Source organism: Acanthochromis polyacanthus, chromosome 22, assembly GCF_021347895.1.
Source record: "Acanthochromis polyacanthus isolate Apoly-LR-REF ecotype Palm Island chromosome 22, KAUST_Apoly_ChrSc, whole genome shotgun sequence".
In the NCBI taxonomy this organism is placed as follows: domain Eukaryota; kingdom Metazoa; phylum Chordata; class Actinopteri; family Pomacentridae; genus Acanthochromis; species Acanthochromis polyacanthus.
The window spans coordinates 29,594,779-29,615,781 of record NC_067134.1 but is presented as its reverse complement, the minus strand read 5'-3'; the positions used below and the strand labels follow the sequence as shown (position 1 = coordinate 29,615,781).

The 21,003-nt window shown below is 42.9% G+C and overlaps 1 protein-coding gene across 1 annotated transcript in view; it reads right to left on the bottom strand.

Moving 5' to 3' along the window:
* LOC127531927 (NACHT, LRR and PYD domains-containing protein 12-like) overlaps positions 1-10,861 on the bottom strand; it is a gene marked incomplete at its 5' end in the record, with an annotated part of 133,096 nt that extends 122,235 nt beyond the window's left edge. Inside the window, 5 exon segments of the mRNA XM_051942368.1 lie at positions 8,870-9,043; positions 9,121-9,573; positions 9,635-10,133; positions 10,136-10,570; positions 10,573-10,861. Coding sequence (XP_051798328.1) covers positions 8,870-9,043; positions 9,121-9,573; positions 9,635-10,133; positions 10,136-10,570; positions 10,573-10,861 — 1,850 coding nt within the window.
* Between the last annotated feature and the right edge of the window lie 10,142 nt (positions 10,862-21,003).

Genomic DNA, 21,003 nt, shown 5'->3' with positions numbered 1-21,003 from the left:
GTAAGTTTTTATCTGCTGTGGAGGAAGCTGAGATAATTCATATTGTTAACAAAGCTAAAAACAAAACTTCAACTGACTGCTATGGAATAAATATGAGTCTAGTCAAAAAAATTATATCCAGTATATCAAAACCATTAACATGGATAAGTAATCTATCATTTTCAACTGGGATATTTCCAAGAAGAATGAAAACAGCAAAAATATGTCCTATCTACAAAAGTGGTGACAGACATGTTTTCACAAACTACAGACCGGTTTCTCTTCTTCCTCAGTTTTCTAAAAATTTAGAGAGGCTGTTCGATAACAGATTGGAAAAATTTATGGACAAATTTAATTTAATAAATGAAAATCAATATGGGTTCAGGAAAAAAAGGTCAACAACAATGGCAATTATAGACGTAGCAGAAGAAATAGCTGTAGCTTTAGATCACAGAAAATATGCAGTGGGAGTTTTTGTAGACCTACAAAAGCTTTTGATACATTGGATCATTCCATACTTCTAAGAAAACTTGAAACATACGGAATCAGAGGAGTGGCGCTGAACTGGCTCAATAGCTATTTAACTGAAAGACAGCAGTTTGTATCAATGGGTACCAAGGCTTCTGGATTGTTGAATATTGCTTGCGGAGTGCCCCAGGGATCAATATTGGGACCAAAATTATTTAACTTGTATATAAATGATATTTTTAAAGTCTCAGACCTACTAAAATTGATACTATTCTCAGATGATACAAACATTTTTTACTCTAATGATAATTACAATGATCTCATCACCAATTTAAATACAGAATTAAACAAACTAAAAGATTGGATGAATGTAAATAAACTATCATTAAACACAAGCAAAACCAAAATTATGCTTTTTTGGGAATCATACTATAACCTTAGATTTACCAGTATATATAGAGGGCAGTAGAATTGAGAGGGTACCGGAGATGAAATTCTTGGGTATCATCATTGATGAAAAACTTAGCTGGAAACCTCATATCTGATACACGCAGTCAAAAGTTTCTAAAAGTATATCAATTATTAATAAAGTAAAATTAATTCTAGAGTTTAATGCACTATATGTACTGCACTGTGCCTTAGTTCTCCCATACTTGACATATGGAATTGAGATCTGGGGAAACAACTACAAGACCTTACTGCATCCCCTTTGTATACTTCACAAGCGAGCGATAAGAGTTATCAACAAAGTAGCTTATTTTGAGCACACAAACAGACTGTTTTTGCAACGTAAAATTTTAAAATTAATGGACTTGGTTAGACTCAAACGGCTCTCTTATGTTTTAATGCCAGTAAATTCAATCGTCCACAGAACATACAACGATTATTTATTTTGAGGAACTCCGGGTATACATTAAGGGGAAATAGTAAATTTAAACTTCCTGCGGTGAAAACCACCAGGAGAAGCTGGTGTGTTTCTGTGTGTGGGGTTAAACTATGGAACAATTTGGATAATGAACTAAAGCAATGCAAGACAATCCATAAGTTCAAATCACAGTACAAACTGATGTTATGGACACAGTATATGAAAGAGGAAAATAAATGATGATATTGGTGACTGAAGTATTCAAATGCTGTTAAGAGTAAGTAGGTATAAAGAAATACATAAACCTTTATAATAACATATTGAGAATATTATTATTACTATTATATATATATATATATCTTGATTACATATATATTACCAGGAATATCATTGTGAATAACAATAAGTATGTGATTGTTGTTGATCCTCAGGGCCAGTAACCCCCTAATTAACTTATTCAGCTGTCAGGGAATCACCGGACCAGCTCTCCATCCTACGGGTCCAGTTCTACTGCCCCCTGAGATCTAGCTCAGAGGGATGCTGCAGAACTGTTAAGCTGGTAATACGAGGAAAATTCGCCTAGCTTTCTCACTGCCTTCATCCGGACGCCTATCCCTGCTTCCTCTGATAATTAATTTAACCGAGTAGCCACTTCGGTATAGTTAAACTTAATCACCAGTCACATCTGTTAACGGCAGCTTTTCCTCTGGATCTTGCACTTGGTAAATTGCTAGGTTTAATTCAGAGGTTATGGACATGTAGACACCCTCTAGGATATGTTTATACCGGGCCAATCTGGCCCCTATAATTCGGTAACCTTTTAGAACCTTACTATTATCATGCACACTGTAATCTGACTTTCTACATCCAGAGCTAGATGTATAAGTATTCATTCAGGGATAAATAGAATAAGAATAGAAATAAAATAAGAAATAGCACTTGCAATTTGTTGTCTTTAATTGCAGAATAATGCTTTATTAAAATATATTTAGCAGGGCAAAAGCATAGCCAATAAATCATCAGACAAATAATCAAACATTAGATAATATTCAATCACTTATCCTAACTCCCAACTGGTATTATGCTTTCCTAAAGGAGAGTGCAAATCACCTAAGATATGTAATTTGGAGGGAGTAGAGCAGCACGGTGTGGCCACACCCGGCTGCTCACCTGAGCCCGCAAAGGAACCCAGGGGGAAGCTGGAGAGAGTGTTAATCCAGATTTCAGGTCTGCCTGTATCCAATTTTGTGGTTTGGGCCAGAAAAAAAACTTTGTTAATCCATTCAGGTGTTATTCCTCTGGAAATAATAAATTGCAGTAATACTCCATCAGTCAATGTCAAATCCAGATCACAGTCCTGTAATCCTTAACTATGTAGAGAGAGCAGTTCCTTTAATCCATCATTCCATCAGAACAGTCATTTCTTTTGCAGACCAAGTTATTCCACTCATTCAAAGTTACGTGGTAATCATCCCTTGTGCTCAGACTGATGTCTGGATTGCATCCAGGCAGATACCCGCAACGATCTCCCCTGAAATCCTTCCAATAGGTACAATTTATACATCACAGCTCTCTTTATTTTGCATACATGTTGACAGCATACCTCAACCTACGTAAACAAATTATAGCCACGTCCACCCCCCTCCGCACATGTGCACTTCCCCATTTCCGACCTAGTGGCCTTAGCGTGCCCCAGACTTCAACTTTCTATTAATACTTGTTCTGTTCTTTCCTCACCCAGGCCTCCGGTCAGGAACTGGAAGAAGCGTATGTCAGCGCCAAAAAGTCGCTGACATATGCACCACACATTTCAGCACAGTGTACACAGACTTACGAAAAATTCCCCAACCCTATTTACAGAGCTAATGACCCTCTAAGGGCAAAATCTAATACTAACCTATCTTAGCTCTTTTGAATTACTCACTAGTATAGTAATTCATTATCTTTCCAGGGTGATCAGACTCTTCTGTAAACATCTTTATTTCATAGTAATCCACACCTTGAAAGCATTCTCATTTATTTAGTAACAGCAAACCCTATCCATCTTCTGACCTGTCCTGTAACCAAAGGCCCTCACTGCTCCCCGTGAGGTGCTGCTCTCAGGTGGTCACTTCCTAGAAAACAATTATTCCTCTCTTGCTGAATCCTATCAGACCAGTATTCATTATTCAACATCAAAAAATGTAAAAAGGATATATGGATATATTTAAAGAAACAACTAACTTATAAAAAATGTATAAAGAATAAAAGAAGATAAAAAGACATTCTTCAAAAATAATCAAACCATCACTTTTTACAGTGAGACACGCTTCTGATTTTTACACTGTTTCAAAATTAAGGAAAATAAAAAGACATTCTTCCAAAATAATCAAACCATCATTCTTCTGAATAAGGCACTCTTTTGATTTCTACACTGTTTCAACATTAAAAAATGTAAAAATATAATAATGTAAGCATTTGGTGAATTCACACACATTCATTTGGTTATAGCATATTGCATTATAAATCACAGGTTATAATATCATACCGCGCTCTCTCATTCTGCTGCCGCTCCTTCATAATTCCATCCTATGGCTGACTAGGGATCCCATATCCATGACCAGGAATATTGACAACATTTCTGCACAATGCACACAGACTTACAAAAAATCCCCCCAACATTGATACAGAGCTAATTAACCTTTACTGTGAGCATTTAATTCAAGTTTATCTTAGTTCCAGACTACTTGCTGGGTGATCAAACTCTAATGTAAACATCTCTGTTTCATAGTAATCAAAACCTCAAAAGCATTCCCATTTCATAGTAATAAAAAATCTTAACCACATTAATCTCTGACGGGCTGTACAGTGGAGTAGTGGTTAGCACTTTCGCCTTGCAGCAAGAAGATCCCCAGTTCAAATCCCAGCCTGGGATCTTAGGGGTGGCTGTGGATCAGGTGGTAGAGTGGGTTGCCCAATGATCGAAGGGTCAGCGGTTCGATTCCCGCTCTCGCCTAGTCATGTGCTGTTGTGTCCTTGGGCAAGACACTTTACCCGCCTTGCCTCCAGTGCTGCTCTCACACTGGTGTGTAGCTGCTGGGTTAGCGTGACTGTATGGTTCAGCTGCTGTTAATTTACAATAAAGGCTGCAGTATTCTTCAATAAGGCCGGGCTCCTGTGTCTTTTCCTTTTACGACTGCTGAGGAAGTGAAGGGTGTTAACCCCAAAGTAACAACAGTATCTTCGGCCCTGGAGAACTGTCCTCCCCTGGGCTTCCTGACCACGGTCAGGAGCTGAGCAGGAAAGGTTAACATAAGGATTAAATAAAAGTCATTTAATGCCTAAAATTGATTCTGTGTCCAGTAGCACTTATGTGTGGTTGAATTTTCAGTTTACCTTAAACAGTTATGTTTTAGCCTACTTTTGGAGACTTTCTATAAAGTTTATGAACGTGACGTCGTCACGTGACAGCGCGGAGGAGAGAGAGGGGGTGGGGTGGCAGATTCCACATGGAGTGACTTGGTATCAAAAAGAACACAACTTCTGCAGTTTGGCAGTATTTCGGGAAAGGAGAGCCGGTAAATACTGATGAAGCAATTTGTAAATTCTGCAATCAAAAGGTGATCACGAGAGATGGAAACACCTCTAACCTAAGGACGCATCTCCGAATCAACCACCCACTCACTGCTGCGAGTATTCAATTTCCGAATGTGAAGGCACAAGCCAGTAACAGTAATAGTCACGGTAATACCGTATACCCCGGTAAAATATGAAGGAAGTTTGACAGTATCAAAATTTGGATAATGTCCAAGCCTAATGTATGTTGTAATGAAGAACTTACAGTCAGGATTTTTAAGCGCAACCCATTATACACAAGATGAAGGAAGTTCTCATTTCATCACGAGAACAGGACGTAAAGACTCACATCAGGATCAAGTGTGGCTGCACAAAAGCTGATTTTCACTGGACAATAATGTGTGAAAGTCTGTCAGCAGTTTGGAGATTCACTGCTTCCTCTCTCATTTCACACTTTGTGCAGCTCAAATGCTTTTAGTTCAAGTGAGCGTCAGAGGAACACCACATCCTGATTTTCACTCTCAACATTTGACTGGAAAAAGACGCAAACAACCACATTTGGCTCCTGGAATAATCACAACTTCCATCTTTGAAGAGGAAAAGTTTACAAGAATCATTTAGAAGGATTGACAAAGAAACACATTTAATCCATGAATGTGAAAAACATGTTTGTGAGGGACAGAGTCATGGAGAGACTCCAACTATTCTGTTCAACACTGTTTATCTACCAGGAGGAGACTCTGGAGACTCAACTCAACACAGAGACACCGAGGAACCAGGATCTATCCAGGAGAACCCAAATCCAGGAAAGAGAGGCTGAGAGAATGTGGTGTTGAAGGTGTGGAGGTGGATCAGAGAGTCAGAGACTCTGTAGAAGGACAGAGTTCCAGCAGGAACGTCCACATAAACTGAAACTCTGTGAGAGTCTGAGGAGGACCTGATGGATGTTTTACTGTTATTGTGACTGACAGAGTAACCATCATCAGAGCATCTCAGACTCCAGGACTGATCATTAGATCCAAACACACAGTCATCACTGCCTCCTTTCCTTCTGATTCCTCTGTAACTCACTGATATATGAACCACTCCTCTCCACTCCACCTCCCAGTAACAGCGACCAGTCAGACCAGTTCCACCACAGCAGCTGAGGCCACCGTTCAAACTGTCTGGATGATCAGGATACGACTGAACCTTCTTCACTAATGTCACCTTCCTGTTGTTGTCAGACAGTTTGAGGTTTCTGTTTATTGGTTTGTGTCGACTGTGAGTTGACAGGAATCTGATGGAGAGAACAAACACAACACAGCTGCAGTTATTGATGGATCATGTGATCGGTATTAAAGCTTTGATGATGACCTCAGAGATGTGACACTTTGAAGATGCTTGAATGTGCTGCTTTGTTTCCATCAATCCATTAAAACACACTTACACTTCCTCAGACCTGGTGTCAACCATCGGACTCCAGCAGGCGTCACCCTGAAAGGAGGAGGGACGGTCAGAGCAGCAGCGACTCTTTCAGCAGCACACGATGGACTTACATGGCTCCTCACACTGTTCCACTGACAAAGGACCAGTCCAACATGGAGACACAGACACCTGAATGCAGCATCTCTAAAGTCCTGTACTGTGCTCGTCACGTTCCAGCTCAGTTTACACTCATTATTCAGCTTACTCATTGATGCTTCCTCTGTTCATGGAGCTAGGCTAACAGTTCACCCTGTTCCTGTCTTTGAGCTAAGCTAGGCTAACAGTTCACCCCTGCTTCCTGTGTTTGAGCTAAGCTAGGCTAACAGTTCATCTGCTTCCTGTCTGTGAGCTAAGCTAGACTGACAGTTCACCCTGCTTCCTGTCTTTGAGCTAAGCGGAGCCATAGATATATACAAACACTAGATGGCTCATGAGCGCTGTCAGCCTATGGGGAGCGACGTCGCCACATGGCGGCCATCTTGGACAGGGCTGCTTGATCACTCATAACATTAAAGTCAATGGAGCATGGATTTTTAAAATCACTGTAGAGTGCTCAATTTTCAACCGATTTAGAACAGCTTGGTTTGTTATAAATGTCAGAGATGTATATTCTTTTACTGCTTAATAAGAATAATTAAAACCATTGAATCATATAATAATGAACACAGATATCTTTTTTCAGCATAAATGGAGTAAATGTAATTTTATTATTTAGCATTGCACTTCTTTATTACTATCAGCTTTCTAATGCACAGATAAAAACAAAGCTCAACAAAATCAATGCACAACAAACAGAGATGTTGTCTTTCTTTTCATGAACCTGGTGCTACATTACCCACAATGCATTTCGGCTGGCAGGCTAACTAATCAGGCATAGATGTATACAAACAATAAGTCTAAGGTCTCAATCAAAGTCTCTTTAACAAGCAAATAAATACAACCACAAAGAACGTAATTTCACCTAAAGATTAGGTTCTCAAAAAACGTTGGTCTCAGGAAACCTAATAATTGAAAATGAGATTGTGAGTAACACCATCTTCAATGTGAGTAGCCAGGCAGAAAAGACACACAACTATGCCGCATTTTTCAAACGAAAAGCTGCGAGTTTCGGAATTGAGCCTGAAGTCATAGCCACGTTAATAAGGCTTGTAATAAACTAAAACCGTTTGTAAATCAATCAAGAATTGAGCGAGTTATGAGTGTTAAAGTGAGGAAATCATCCACCTTACCATTGACGACAGTACAGTGCGCCAGAGCAGTCCCTGTCCTAAGATGGCCGCCAAGTGACGACGACGCCGACTCCGTCTTGAGACATCTAGTGTTGTATATATCTATGAGCGAGACTAACAGTTCTTCCTGCTTCCTGTCTGTGAGCTAAGGTAGGCTAACAGTTTCCATCTCTTCACAGCATTTATGCTATGCTAGGCTAACAGTTTCCTTCTCCTCTTTATTTGTGTGTCTTCCAGCAGGACACAGATCATGTCTATTGCTGCAGGGAGTATCAGATCCTCTGCTATGGTGAGGACTTTATACACCCGCCACTTTGGTACGCCTCCTTATATCATGCTAACAGTGCTCTCTGCTTTAGCCATGTAGCATTCATGAAGCCCATGTTTGTTGGCAATATTCAGCAGGTTTTCACTGAAAAAACTCCAGCGGCTGATCAGCATGGTTGGAGTGTAATGTGTTGAAGTGATGCCTTCATTTGTTTGGCTTCATGCTGTCCACTAACAACATTTTTAGACTCAGTAAACATAGCAGTCTGTCCTCGTCTCCCACCGTAGTCACAGTGAAGCTAAGAGCTACAGATGCTTCGTCACATTTCCTCATCTGAGCTTTCAGGATATTTTTGTTTGTCTCATTATCTCCGTCTCTCTCTCTCTGCTTTTCTTCACATTCCTGTTAAATATTTTTCCGTTGTGTCTTCTGTGTGTTTGTAGTATTTCAGATCTCCTGTTCTGTGGTGTGTGTGTTCACTGCCCCCAGGGGGGTGCCACTATTTAAGAAGCACCGAGCTAGGCTAAAAGGGTCCTGTCTGTCTGTACCTGAGAGTGTCTGTCTGTCTGTACCTGAGAGTTTCCAGTCTACAGTGTGGATCCTCCACTTTAGCTCTCAGCATCTTCTCTCCTGAGTCTCCTGGATGGTTGTAGCTCAGGTCCAGCTCTCTCAGATTTGAGGTCTTCAAGCTCAGAGCTGAGGCCAGAGAAGCACAGCCTTCCTCTGTGACCAGACAGCCTGACAGCCTGCACACACAAAACAACACAAACCTGATGGACAACACTTGCTGGATGTTTCTCACTCTCTTTTCTTCTTTGTCTTTCAGATACATTTTGCTGCACATTTCATGCGTCTCAAGCAAATCAACAATCTCAACATTAGTGGGATTTAATCATGTCAAAAATAAACCCTGACAAAGTCCTGCACAAGTTCAGTAAAAGCTCATTTGATGAATCCCATCAGCAGAAATGATTGTACTCAGGTTAGCTGTTTATCCACTGATAGAAATCACATCAGTTTCAAAGTGTGAGTCCTGACCTGAGAGCTTCCAGTTTACAGTGTGGACTCTCCAGTCCAGCAGAAAGACTCTCCACTCCTGAATCCTGCAGGTTGTTGTTACTCAGGTCCAGCTCTGTCACACTGGAGGACTGGGAGCTGAGGACTGAGGACAGAGCTCCACAGCTTCTCTCTGACAGATTACAGCCACTCAGTCTGAAGAGACAAAAAGCACATTATACTGATGAAACAGCAGCAAAATGAAAAAGGATCTTCAGTCTCCAACTACTTACACAACTTTCTTGGAGGCTTTGACCACTGGCAGCAGCCTCAGAAGAACCTCCTCTGAAGCAGAGTATTTCTTCAGGTCAAACACGTCCAGATGTTCTTCTGATGACAGTAAGATGAAGCCCAGAGCTGACCACTGAGCAGGAGACAGTTCATCTGTGGACAGACGTCCTGATCTCAGGGACTGTTGGATCTCCTCCACTAGAGAAACATCCTTCAGTTCATTCAGACAGTGGAACAGATTGATGCTTCTCTCTGCAGACACATTCTCACTGATCTTCTCCTTGATGTACTCCACTGTTTTCTGATTGGTCTGTGAGCTACTTCCTGTCTGTGTCAGCAGGCCTCGTAGGAGATTCTGATTGGTCGGCAGTGACAGACCCAGGAGGAAGCGCAGGAACAAGTCCAGGTGTCCGTTTGGACTCTGTAAGGCCTCGTCCACAGCTCTCTGGTAGAAACTGTTGGATCAGGTTTGTTGGAGAGTTGTTGTTGTTCTTTCCACAGGTTGATTCCAGAGTTGATGAAGGTCTGATGGACATGAAGAGCAGCCAGAAACTCTGAACGCTCAGATGGACGAAGCAGAACACCTTGTCCTGGTACAGTCCTCTCTCCTCTTTAAAGATCTGTGTGAACACTCCTGAGTACACTGAGGCTGCTTCCACATCGATGCCACACTCTGTCAGGTCGGACTCATAGAAGATCAGGTTTCCTCTCTGCAGCTGATTAAAAGCCAGTTTTCCCAGAGACTCAATCATCCTCCTGCTGTCTGGACTCCAGTGTGGATCTGTCTCAGCTCCTCCATCATACTTGACCTTCTTGACTTTGGCCTGAACCACCAGGTGGTGGATGAACATCTCAGTCAGGGTTCTGGGCAGATCTCCTCCCTCTCTGCTTCTCAGCAGCTCCTCCAGAACTGTAGCAGTGATCCAGCAGAACACTGGGATGTGGCACATGATGTGGAGGCTTCGTGACTTCTTCATGTGGGAGATGATGCTGCTGGCCTGCTCCTCATCTCTGATCTCTTCCTGAAGTACTCCTCCTTCTGTGGGTCGGTGAACCCTCTGACCTCCGTCACCATGTCCACACAGTCAGGAGGGATCTGATTGGCTGCTGCAGGTCGTGTGGTTATCCAGAGGCGAGCAGAGGGAAGCAGATTCCCCCTGATCAGGTTTGTCAGCAGCACATCCACTGAGGTGGACTCTCTAACATCAGTCAGGACCTCATTGTTGTGGAAGTCCAGAGGAAGGCGACACTCATCCAGACCGTCAAAGATCAACACAACCTGGAAGTCTTCAAAGCTGCAGATTCCTGCTGCTTTGGTTTCACTGAAGAAGTGATGAACAAGTTCCATCAAGCTGAACTTTCTCTCTTTCAGCACATTCAGCTCTCTGAAAGTCAATGGAAACATGAAGTGGATGTCCTGGTTGCTTTTGTCTTCAGCCCAGTCCAGAGTCACTTCTGTGTTAACACTGTTTTCCCGATGCCAGCCACTCCCTTTGTCATCACTGTTCTGATTGGTCCATCTCTTCCAGGTGAGCCTTTAAGGATGTCTTCTGCTCTGATGCTTCTTTCTGCTCTGTCTGCTTTCCTGGATGCTGCTTCAATCTGTCTGACCTCATGTTCATCATTGACCTCTGCAGTCCCTCCCTCTGTGATGTACAGCTCTGTGTAGATCTCATTCAGGAGGGTCTTCTGTCCTGCTTTAGCGATGCCCTCAAACACTCTCTGGAACTTCTTCTTCAGACCAGTTTAAGTTCACGTCCACAAACTGCAGCAGTTCTGAATGAAAACACAAGAAAGAAAGAGTGAAGTAGAAGTAACCTGGATATTAAAGCACCAAAGTAGCAATAAAGTGAAGGTGACAGTTTGTCCCCTAAAGACTGATTGTGTGAAGATATTCTGAGACTTTAGTAAATGTTCTGTTGATCAGCAGCTTCAGTCTTTACACAAATCCTCTTACTGCTCTGCAGACAGTCAGCAGCTTCTCCTGCTTCATCCTCCTCAGGAACAACACTGTGATCTGCTCAAACATCTCTCTGCTGCTCCTCTCATCTTCATCATCACCCTCCAACTCCTCCTCATCCTCCCTCTGACTCTCTGAGCATTCTGGGTAATCTGGACTCACAAGCTTCTGCATCTTCTTCAGCTCCTTCTTCACAAAAGTCACCATGTTGTCCTCCAGCAGCTGGAACAGAGAAATGTGTCAATGAGTCCATCAGAGTCAAATCATGGAGCCAAACATCAGATCCATGTTGGACACACTGACAGTCCACTGGTCTACAAAGAGCAGCATGGAGACGCTGAACACAACAGATGGAGAACAACTTGTTGTCCATGAACTCACCATGAATATGGAGTCCAGGTGATGCTGCTGGACAGACTGAGCTCTGGGAACCTCTGAGTTCTGCTGCTCCACTCTGTGGATCAACATCAACAGTTAACTCTCACTTTATCACACAGAGACAAACACCAGCTGAAGATCCATGATGTTCATTAGAGATTCCAACATTCGTCCCTTTCCCACTGCTGCACATACAAGCTAACACATAGGTTAATATACAAACTAACATAAAGGCTAACATATAGGTTAACATGCAGTGTAAAATATAAGCAAACATATAGGCTACAAGGCTTATATGATCACAGAACTGGAGTTTTGTCCAGTAAAACTATTTCTTGATATTTTAGTGAACTCAGAGTTCTTGCTGTGATCCACCTGGTTCTGTTTTTAATGTCTCTGTGGATGATGTTCACGTTATTAGCATCACTTCTTCTAACCATTTGTTCTGTTTGATGAGGAGCCAATCTGCTATCAAACTAGCAGCTCTGAAACCTTGTTCTGAACATCTTACCTCTCTGCAGCAGGATCTGGTTCTCCTGTAAAATCAGGAGGATGTTCCATAGACGAGTCACTCTGGAAGGACTCACAGCTGGATGCAGGTCCAGATCCAGAGGACTCTGGTTTCTGATGGATTCTGGTAAATAGAAGAAGACCACCAGGAAGGAAAAGTCATGTAGCGGAGTTTCAGAGTGATTTAATGATGGAACATATTTGGAACAATGACAGAACATTTGACACAACAGTCAGTAGTTTGATTTCACAGCTTACTTCTTTTTTCTTCTTCTCTTCTTTCCTCTTCTTTCAGGACCTGGTTCTCCTTTAATTTCAGTAATAATATCCTTCGACCAGTCACTCTTCAAGGACACACAGGTGGATGGAGGTCCAGGTCCAGGTCCAGGTCTAGGTGGATTCCTGTCAATAATGATGCAGCAGTGATGTGACGCTAAGCTCTGACATGCAGCAGAGTTCTGGACAGTTAGAGATGGTGGTCTCACCTCTGAGCTTTGCTCTGGTTCTCCTGTTCCCCACACAGAGAGCTTTTAGACGGAGGGACTCCCTCCTCTCTGTCCTCACACTCATCCATGATGCTCAACTCACAGCAGCTCACACACACTGTCTACCTTCACCTGCACAGGAAACAAACATCATTCATCCACTCAGATCCTCCTGGAGAAGATCAGCTGCTGCACTTCTACTGTCAGTCCAGCAGATGGAGTCATGGAGCTGCAGAGACTCACCCACAAACCCAAAGTCAGAAAGACTAAACAACAAAGAAACATCAGCAGCTTATCAAACTGAGTCAAGTCAGTTAATAACCTAATAGAAATATTGACTGATTGCATTCAATCAATAAGCTAATAATCATATTGATCCATGTTTAAACAGCAGTCATCCACAGTTTGTGCTGAAATAAGAAGTGAACATGTAGAAACATGACAGAGCAGAAACAAACAGCAACATTACTGAAGTTAAAGCAGCAAACAAAGCAAACTTACACTTTATTCAAAGCGCTGAAGAAGAAGAAGAAAGTTTCCAGTCCACTCCTGGACGCTCAGACAGGTGATCTGTTTAATGGAACCAGTCAGGACTCCACCTATGAGGAAGCAGCAGGCAGACTTTCACAATAAGAGCACATTTTACAGGCTGATTCCCATTCATTTAATGTGACTGATTATTTCAACATTCAACCGTTTTCATGGTAAAGACCAACAAATGGACTGAGTCTAATTCAAACCTGACTGAAGGAGCAGCAGAGTCACAAACTGCAGCATCTGATCAAAACACTGCTTCCTCCAGCAGCCACAAACTGACTGTCCACCTATTTTCACTCTGATTTCTAACCACTGATTCAGGATCTGGAATGTTGGACAAGCAGATGGAATCAGTTCTGATAATATGAAGGAAAACTAAGGAGTCATTTAAAGTTTAATCTCTGAGCCTCAAACCTCCAGTCACAGCAGGTTTTATGTTTGAAAACTACGTTCTACATGAGACAAACTGAGACAAAACTACAATTAGTCAAACTGAGAGACAAAAGTCTTAAAATGAGACACAAATTTACAGAAATAAGACTCAAAATGACAAAATAGTTAGACATACGAAACACAAACTGACAGTAAATAGAGAAATTTATGCTCAAAATTGTAAAAATGAGACAAATTAAAAACAGAAAAACTACAAAAATGAGACAAACTGAGGCCAGAATAAAAGCTTGAAAAAGACAAAGTGACAGAAATTGAAAGAATTAGGACATAAAAGGACTCAAAGGAGGGACAGAATCATAAAATGAGACAAAGTAAGACACAAAATGAATAAAATGAGAGAAATTAAGACACAAAATGATAAAAAAAAAATTAGATTAATAGGTCAAAATTACAGAACAAAAGACTGAAAATGACAAATTGAAAGAATTATAGCATAAAATTTGACAAATTTAAACACAAAATGTGAAAAAGGAGATGAATTAAGACTAATTGATCAAAAATTAAACAAATTAAGACACAAAACAACAAAAACAAGACAGAAAACTGCAAAAAATTAACAAAGTTTGACAAAATGGCAAAAATAGAGAAATTAAGACACAAAATAGTGAAAGAAATGAAGGCATGCAGAGCTCAGACAGAGAAAGTGAAATCGAAGTCAATCTCTGGTCCACCTGGTCCTCATGGATGAATATTACTTTAGTATTATATATCTGAGGAAGAATAATTACCTTTTAGGACTAAATGTGATCTGATGGGGTTCATCTTTTCATTTTAAGATCATAAGTAGACCTAGCCTAGCCGCGCTAGACCCATGTTCTGAATTCTGACGGCACAAGGGTCTCGGGCCACTCGACAGGGAGGGAGGCAGGCTAAAAGGTTGTCTATCAAATCACTCTGCAGCAATTGGGTAGGTATACAACCAATCAGTGCAACGAATAGGCTGACGTAGTTCCTAGAGCGCCGGCGGATTGTGGCTAAGTCCCATTAGCTTCCCAACCAGCGGAGCCAACTGGTATATTAAGGATTTGCCATATCCCGTCGGCATAAGTCCAAATACGTCTTTCTTCTCAATGAAACACTTAAGTGCCGTCCTTTGTTTATCTTTCAAGTTGAATTTTAGCTTCAAATCTTTCAGGGCTGTGGCCAAAGCCGAGTCGAAAGATAACTGTTTATTGTGCGCCGGTTGTTTCTGTCAGAATCGTCGCGTCTCTGTCGTCACTTAGTGATGCCCGCCTTCTGACTCTACATTTCATGGTGATTCGTCCGGCCAGTTTTAGGAGAATCCAGCCTCGAGCCTTATGGAGGGTAACTAGACCCACCCTGGCAGAGAATTAAATTCGTTGCCGTGGGTTGTCTAGCGCGGCTAGGCTAAAGTAGACCCATAATTCTTCAGAATATCCAGATACTGGAATTATAAAGTGAAAAATGGAAGAAATGTTCCAAATAAAGAGCATGAATCCTAAAAGCTGCTAGTGTCCATATTCAGCTCTGTAGATCCATGCCGTCTTTATGCTGCCCTGGCTTTGATCACTAATGGAAGTCATGAGTGTGAATGGAGATGCTTGTTATCAAGAAAGCCAGGCAGGCAGCTTGAAAAAACGCACATTAGGGTGGACTTTGACGCGGGGGGGGGCAAGTTGCCCCATACTTTTCGCTAGCTGAGCTGCGAAGCTGCCTGCCTGGCTAAATACTGGAGCTATGTCAAAAATTCATTTCTCCATCACTACATGTATGAAATGACAAATGAAAACAGACCCCAGGTTGAAAAAAACCGAAGTTCCCCTTTAAGGAGCTGACAGCAGGCGACTGAGGACGGCTAAGGGTCCAGCTCGTCTTCCGGGGCTCGAGTATAAAAGCTGGCTTCCGCTATCGAGCTCAGGCTCTCTCTCTCCTCGCACTTACTCTGCGGCTGTTGGGGCGCAGCCCACATGGCTGAGCTGTTGTTGCCAGCTGCCTGATCTTGCACCTTCATGCATACAACATTTTATTCTGCTACATCTGAAATCCTACTGACGACATTCACCACATGCACCCTCAGCACACAATACATTTACACTGATGACATACAGACAATTTGTGATTTGGCCTTCGCTCTTGAATAAATGCTCTGATTTTGGGCTTTAAACTTCCTCCCTGGTTGTGTACACTTTGTCGTTTGCGGCCTGTCGAGCTGGGTCGTAACATGGGGGCTCGTCCGTTGCTGGGAGCGTTTTTACGCACGGTTTGGGTAGGTGACATCTCCTAGACATGTTGACCAAGTGACCTACTTTTGGGAGCGCTTGGGTGGCAGTGTTCTCAGGTGTGTGGTGTGCAATCAGTGGAGCGGTTTGGTAATTTTGGTTGGGGAAATACAGGTGATTAAAGTGGTCGTTTGGTATCTCGTGCAGTAGGTGCTGGGTCAAATTGCATCCGTGTCCCTTGTTAGGCAGAGAGGCGTCGCTGCTTTCGGCTTCACCTGTTTGTGGTTTTGGTAGTGCCGTGGGGAGCGGTTGGCGTTCATTGCACAAGCAATGTTCTTGGGGGCAGAGCATGGATTCCCACTGTAACATGCTTAATCAACCTGCCGTCGAACCACGTGTAGAGTTAGGAGCAGTTACGCAGGTGAGCTTGTGTTAGGTATGTAAAGAGCAGAGGGGGCATTGGGTGTTTGGACCCGTTGCTTTGCACTGGATGCACAGTGGCACTTTATTTCACAGTGTGTTTTCCTGTACTGTATTTTTTCGCCTATTTGGTCAAGGATGGAGTTTAGTGTAGAGGATTTTGTGGCTAATCCCACGTTGGATAAGCTTAATGATTGTACTAAAAATAATATGATGTCTATTGCTGTGCGTTTGGAAATACCTGTGGTAAAGGAGGACAAAAAGGCAAATATCAAATGCAAATTCATTTCGCGTTGGCTGAGAAAAGCATTTTACCTCCTGTTGTGCGGTGACCGCTGAAGCCAGGGTTGGGGCACCTGATGCTGGGGCACCCGATGCTGAGGTGCGCAAGATGGAGTTGAAGCTGGCTATGCGTCGTTTGGAGATTGATTTTGAACTACGTAAATTAGAAATGGAAGCAGCGGCGAGACGCAAGGCAATGTAGGTGGTCAGTCAACGAGCAGCAGTTCAGTAGAGTCAGGTTTGATGTAAAGTGTATTTGTTTAATTCCAGCATTTACAGAGAGAGATGTGGATAAGTATTTTGTGTTATTTGAATGTGTGGTGACGACGCTGAGTTGGCCGAAGAATGTGTGGCGTTGCTTTGCAGTGTGTATGACAGGCAGGGCGCAAGAAAGCTTATGCCTCACTTTCACCTGAGGATAGTTTAAACTATGACAAAGTCAGGAGTGCAGTGGAAAGGGTGTATGAGCTTGTGCCGAAGGCATACCGGCAAAAATTTTCGCCGCTGGAGGAAAACTAGAGTCAGAATTATGTGGAATTTGGACGAGATAAAGCTGCATTATTTGACCGGTGGTGCGCTGCGCAGAATATTAAAAATTTGACCAGTTACAGGAATTGATTTTGATGGAGGAATTAAAAACTGTTTACCGGAGAAGATTGCAAATTATATTAATGAACAAAAGGCTACGAAGGTGTCGGATGCAGCAGTATGTGGCAGACGAGTACGTGCTGACTCAAAAAGAATATTTCACAGTATGGGGTTCTGGCAGTATTATGGTTTCTGGTAGGCAAAGAGATGCGCGGAGCGAGGGCTTTTGTCGGTCTGAATGGTATGAGACAGTTTGGAGTTTAAAGTGCTGCTGCATGTGATGGTGATCAGATTTGTCACTATTGTCAGAGACATGGCACATTAAAGCAGACTGTCAGGTGTGGAAAGCGAAGTCCAGGGGGTTGCAGGGCTAATCCAAAGGGGCCTGGTTTAGCTGCACCTGTGCGTAATGTGGTAAAACGCAATGGTTCTGAGGCGCTTAGTGCATATCTTCCTTTCATTCGTGAGGGCAGGTGTCATTGGTTGGTAGTGACAAAAAGGTGGGTGTTAAATAGTGAGAGACACCGTGGCGTTTGACTCATTCATTAGAGCGGATATGTTGCTGCTGTCCAATGAGTCTGAGAGGGGCATATGTGTTCCGTTCGTGGTATGGGGCTAAATGTGCTCTTTGTTCTTTGGATTAAGTGTCTCTGCAGTGTGAATTGTTTAGTGGTGAAGCTGCGTTGGCTGTGCGTCCTGCATTACCAATTGACGGTGTTCAGTGATTTTAGGTAGCGATTTGGTGGGTGTGCGTATGTGGGCAGACGCTGCGCCTTTAACGGGGCCAGCTGAGATGGAGTCGGTGCCACTCATGTTCCTCAGTTTGATGAGAGTAGCAAGCAGTTTCCACGTGTTTACAGCAGTGTGCGGTGACTGGGGCCATGGTGCGCTCTCAGGGTGTGAAAGAGGGAAATGTCAAGAATGTTCATTTACCTTTGTCTGATTTTCCTGTGTCCCTGTCTCGTAGTGAGCTGGCGGTGGAAGAACAAGCTGACACCTCATTAAAAGGTTGTTTTGAACAGGTGCATCCAATAAGCGAAGTGGTGGACTGTGCGTGTGGGTACTTCATGCAGGATTCACTGTTGGTAAGAAATGGTTGCCCCATGTTGACATTTTCGGTGATCCTGTTTTTCAAATTGTTGTTCCCATTAAATTTTGATCTGCTGTATTAAAAGTAGCGCATGATGAGTCTGGACATTCTGGCGTGAGAAAAACGTATGATCGGTCCTGAGGCATTTTTCTGGCTGCGCCTTAAAAAAAAGATGTTTCCTCGTATATTAAAACGTGCTGTCAGTTGTCAGTTGACCGCTAAGCCTAATCAAGTTTTGAGGCCGATCCCGTTAAATCCAATTGTGGTTGCATCAGAACCATTCCAGCATTTAATTATTGACTGTGTAGGCCCATTACCTCGTTCAAAGGCTGGTTCTGTTTATCTGCTTACAGTAATGTGTCAGCTAACGCGATATCCTGCTGCCTATCCATTACGTTCAGTAACTGCCAAGTCTGTGGTTCACGCACTTTCTCAGTTTATTTCTGTGTTTGGAATTCCCGAAGTGATACAGTCAGATCAGGGTACTAACTTTTCATCGCATTTATTTGCCCAGGTCCTGAAACAGCTCCGTGTACGGCACAGTAAAGCGACGGCGTACCATCCCGAAAGCCAGGGGGCTTTAGAACGTTCCATCAGTCACTGAAGTCTCTCCTGCACGCTTATTGTACGGAGTTGGGTGGAGACTGGGAGGAAGGTTTGCCTTGGTTGATGTTGGGGGCCAGAGAAGTCACCCAGGAAAGCACAGGATTTAGTTCAAATGAGTTGGTGTTTGCGCACACAGTGAAAGGTCCGTTGGCAGCTGTAGCAGATGATTTCAAACAGTCAGAGCCACCAAGAGTCAGGTGGATTATGTTAATGGTTTCAGGAGACGCCTTTATGTGGCGAAGGAGCTGGTTCAAGAAAAAATAACTGCAGCGCAAGAAAAAATGAAAAGATTGTTTGATAGGCGCGCGGAGGTGCCATCGTTTTTGCCCTGTGATCAAATTTTGGCGTTATGTCCCGTTTTAAACTTCTCCCTTTCAAGCAAAATTTACTGGTCCATATACAGTTCTTGAACAAACAGCTGATCAAAAATATTTGGTTTCTATGCCTGAGCGAAGGAAAAAGACACAGGTGTGTCACGGGAATTTACTGAAAGCGTGTTAAGCGTGGGATGTTGACGCTGTGCAGGCAAACTCCGGCGGGGCAGGTGCTGCTTGTACAGGAGCGACTGTGACTGATGGCTTCAGCACCAGGGACAGTGCCGCGTCATCGGGGGAGATGACAGCGACCCTGGTACCTTGGACAGCGCATTGACACAGGGGCGTCTTAAAACTCTGAGACATTGTGTAAACTAGATGCGTTGTTTGCTCATTTATCTGAGGACCGCGCTAAACAGTTAGCTGATGTCATTCATAAATTTCCTGCTTTGTTTGCAGATACGCCAGGATGCACTCATTTGATCGAACACGATGTGGACGTTTGAGATGCAAAACCAATCAAACAGTGTTTTTACAGGGTTAATTTGGAAAAGCGAGAGTATTTGGATGAAGAAGTTAAGTACATGTTGAAAAATGGGATTGCGGAACATAGTTCGTCCAGTTGGGCATCTCCATGCATTCTGGTGCCTAAATCAGATAAGACACCGCGTTTCTGCTCAGACTTTCGAAAGGTGAATGCTGTTACGAAGCCAGATTGTTTTCCATTACCAAGAATGGATAACTGCGTCGACCAGGTGGGTTCTGCTAAATTTCTGCGCAAATTCGATCTTCTGAAGGGGTACTGGCAGGTATCCTTGACTAAATGTGCGCGCGAGGTGTCTGCCTTTATAACTCCAACCGGCTTGTATTCTTATACAGTGATGCCGTTTGGTCTTCGGAATGCGCCAGCGATGTTCCAACGTCTAATGAATAGAGTTGTTGGTATGTCTGGTTGAGCAGTTTACTTGGACGACATTGTAGTGTACTCTGACACATGGGAAGAGCATGTGGAGCGCATCACGGAGCTTTTCACTCATTTGGCGGGGTCGAGGCCGACGGTGAATCTTGCAAAGTGTGAGTTTTACCTATCTGGGTCGTGTAGTAGGCCAGGGTGAGGTCCGTCCCGTTGCTGCAAAAGTGCAAGCAGTTGAACAGTTTCCTGTTCCTGTCACCAAAAAGGAGCTTATGCGTTTCATTGGGCTTGTCGGTTATCACCGATGCTTCTGTCAAAACGTTTCATCTGTGGTAGCGTATGGGGGTATTATTGTAGCAAAACTATTTGTCAATGCGAATCGAGAGTTGTTTGTCTGTATTTCCATCCATGTGTCCGAAGTGAGATTTGTCAATGTGTAAAAGAATTTGTCTATGTGAACTGAGATTTATCACTGCGAATCAGAATCTTCAAAAGTCGTCTGAAAATTTAAAATTTGTACATGTACAAAGAGTTGTCCATGCGTACAAAGGCATTCGTAGTTGAAAAATTTACGTATCCCACTACACATCAGCAGAAAATACAGACAACTCACCAGTTACGACTCGTTCTGTTTCACAATTGGCTGTTTTATTTTCACGTGAGTTTTGCTACACTTCTGCCGTGAGTGAGATTAGTATCTGAGAAACGTCTGGGTTTTAGCTCCCTGACCTCAGGCTCACAGACTCGTCCATGCTGGCGTTCCGATCAACTGGTGATATTCAGAGGCAGTGGTTACAACGGCAATACATAGCATAGGTGACTGTACCGATGCCTGTTCAAAACACACAGACGTCAATAAACTGTTCCGAAATGTTCTTGTTGTCAGCTTTAACGTTGTCGTTATTGCTCTGTTTGGACTCACGGCTGTTCAGTCTACCAATAAAATACTCTGTTTAATGAGGACTTCCACCTAACGGAGTGGAAATATCGCTTCACTGTGGCAGAGTGTGACGATCTCCATCAGATTAACTGGTGACAGTCTGTGGCCTCAGTCAGACAGAAACAGCAAGAGAAGTTCTAATACCGTTTTCAAAGCTTACTGCGATAAACCAGTTGGACCTGAGTTGTTCTACTTTTAAACAGATTTTAAGTAAAACAATGACATCATA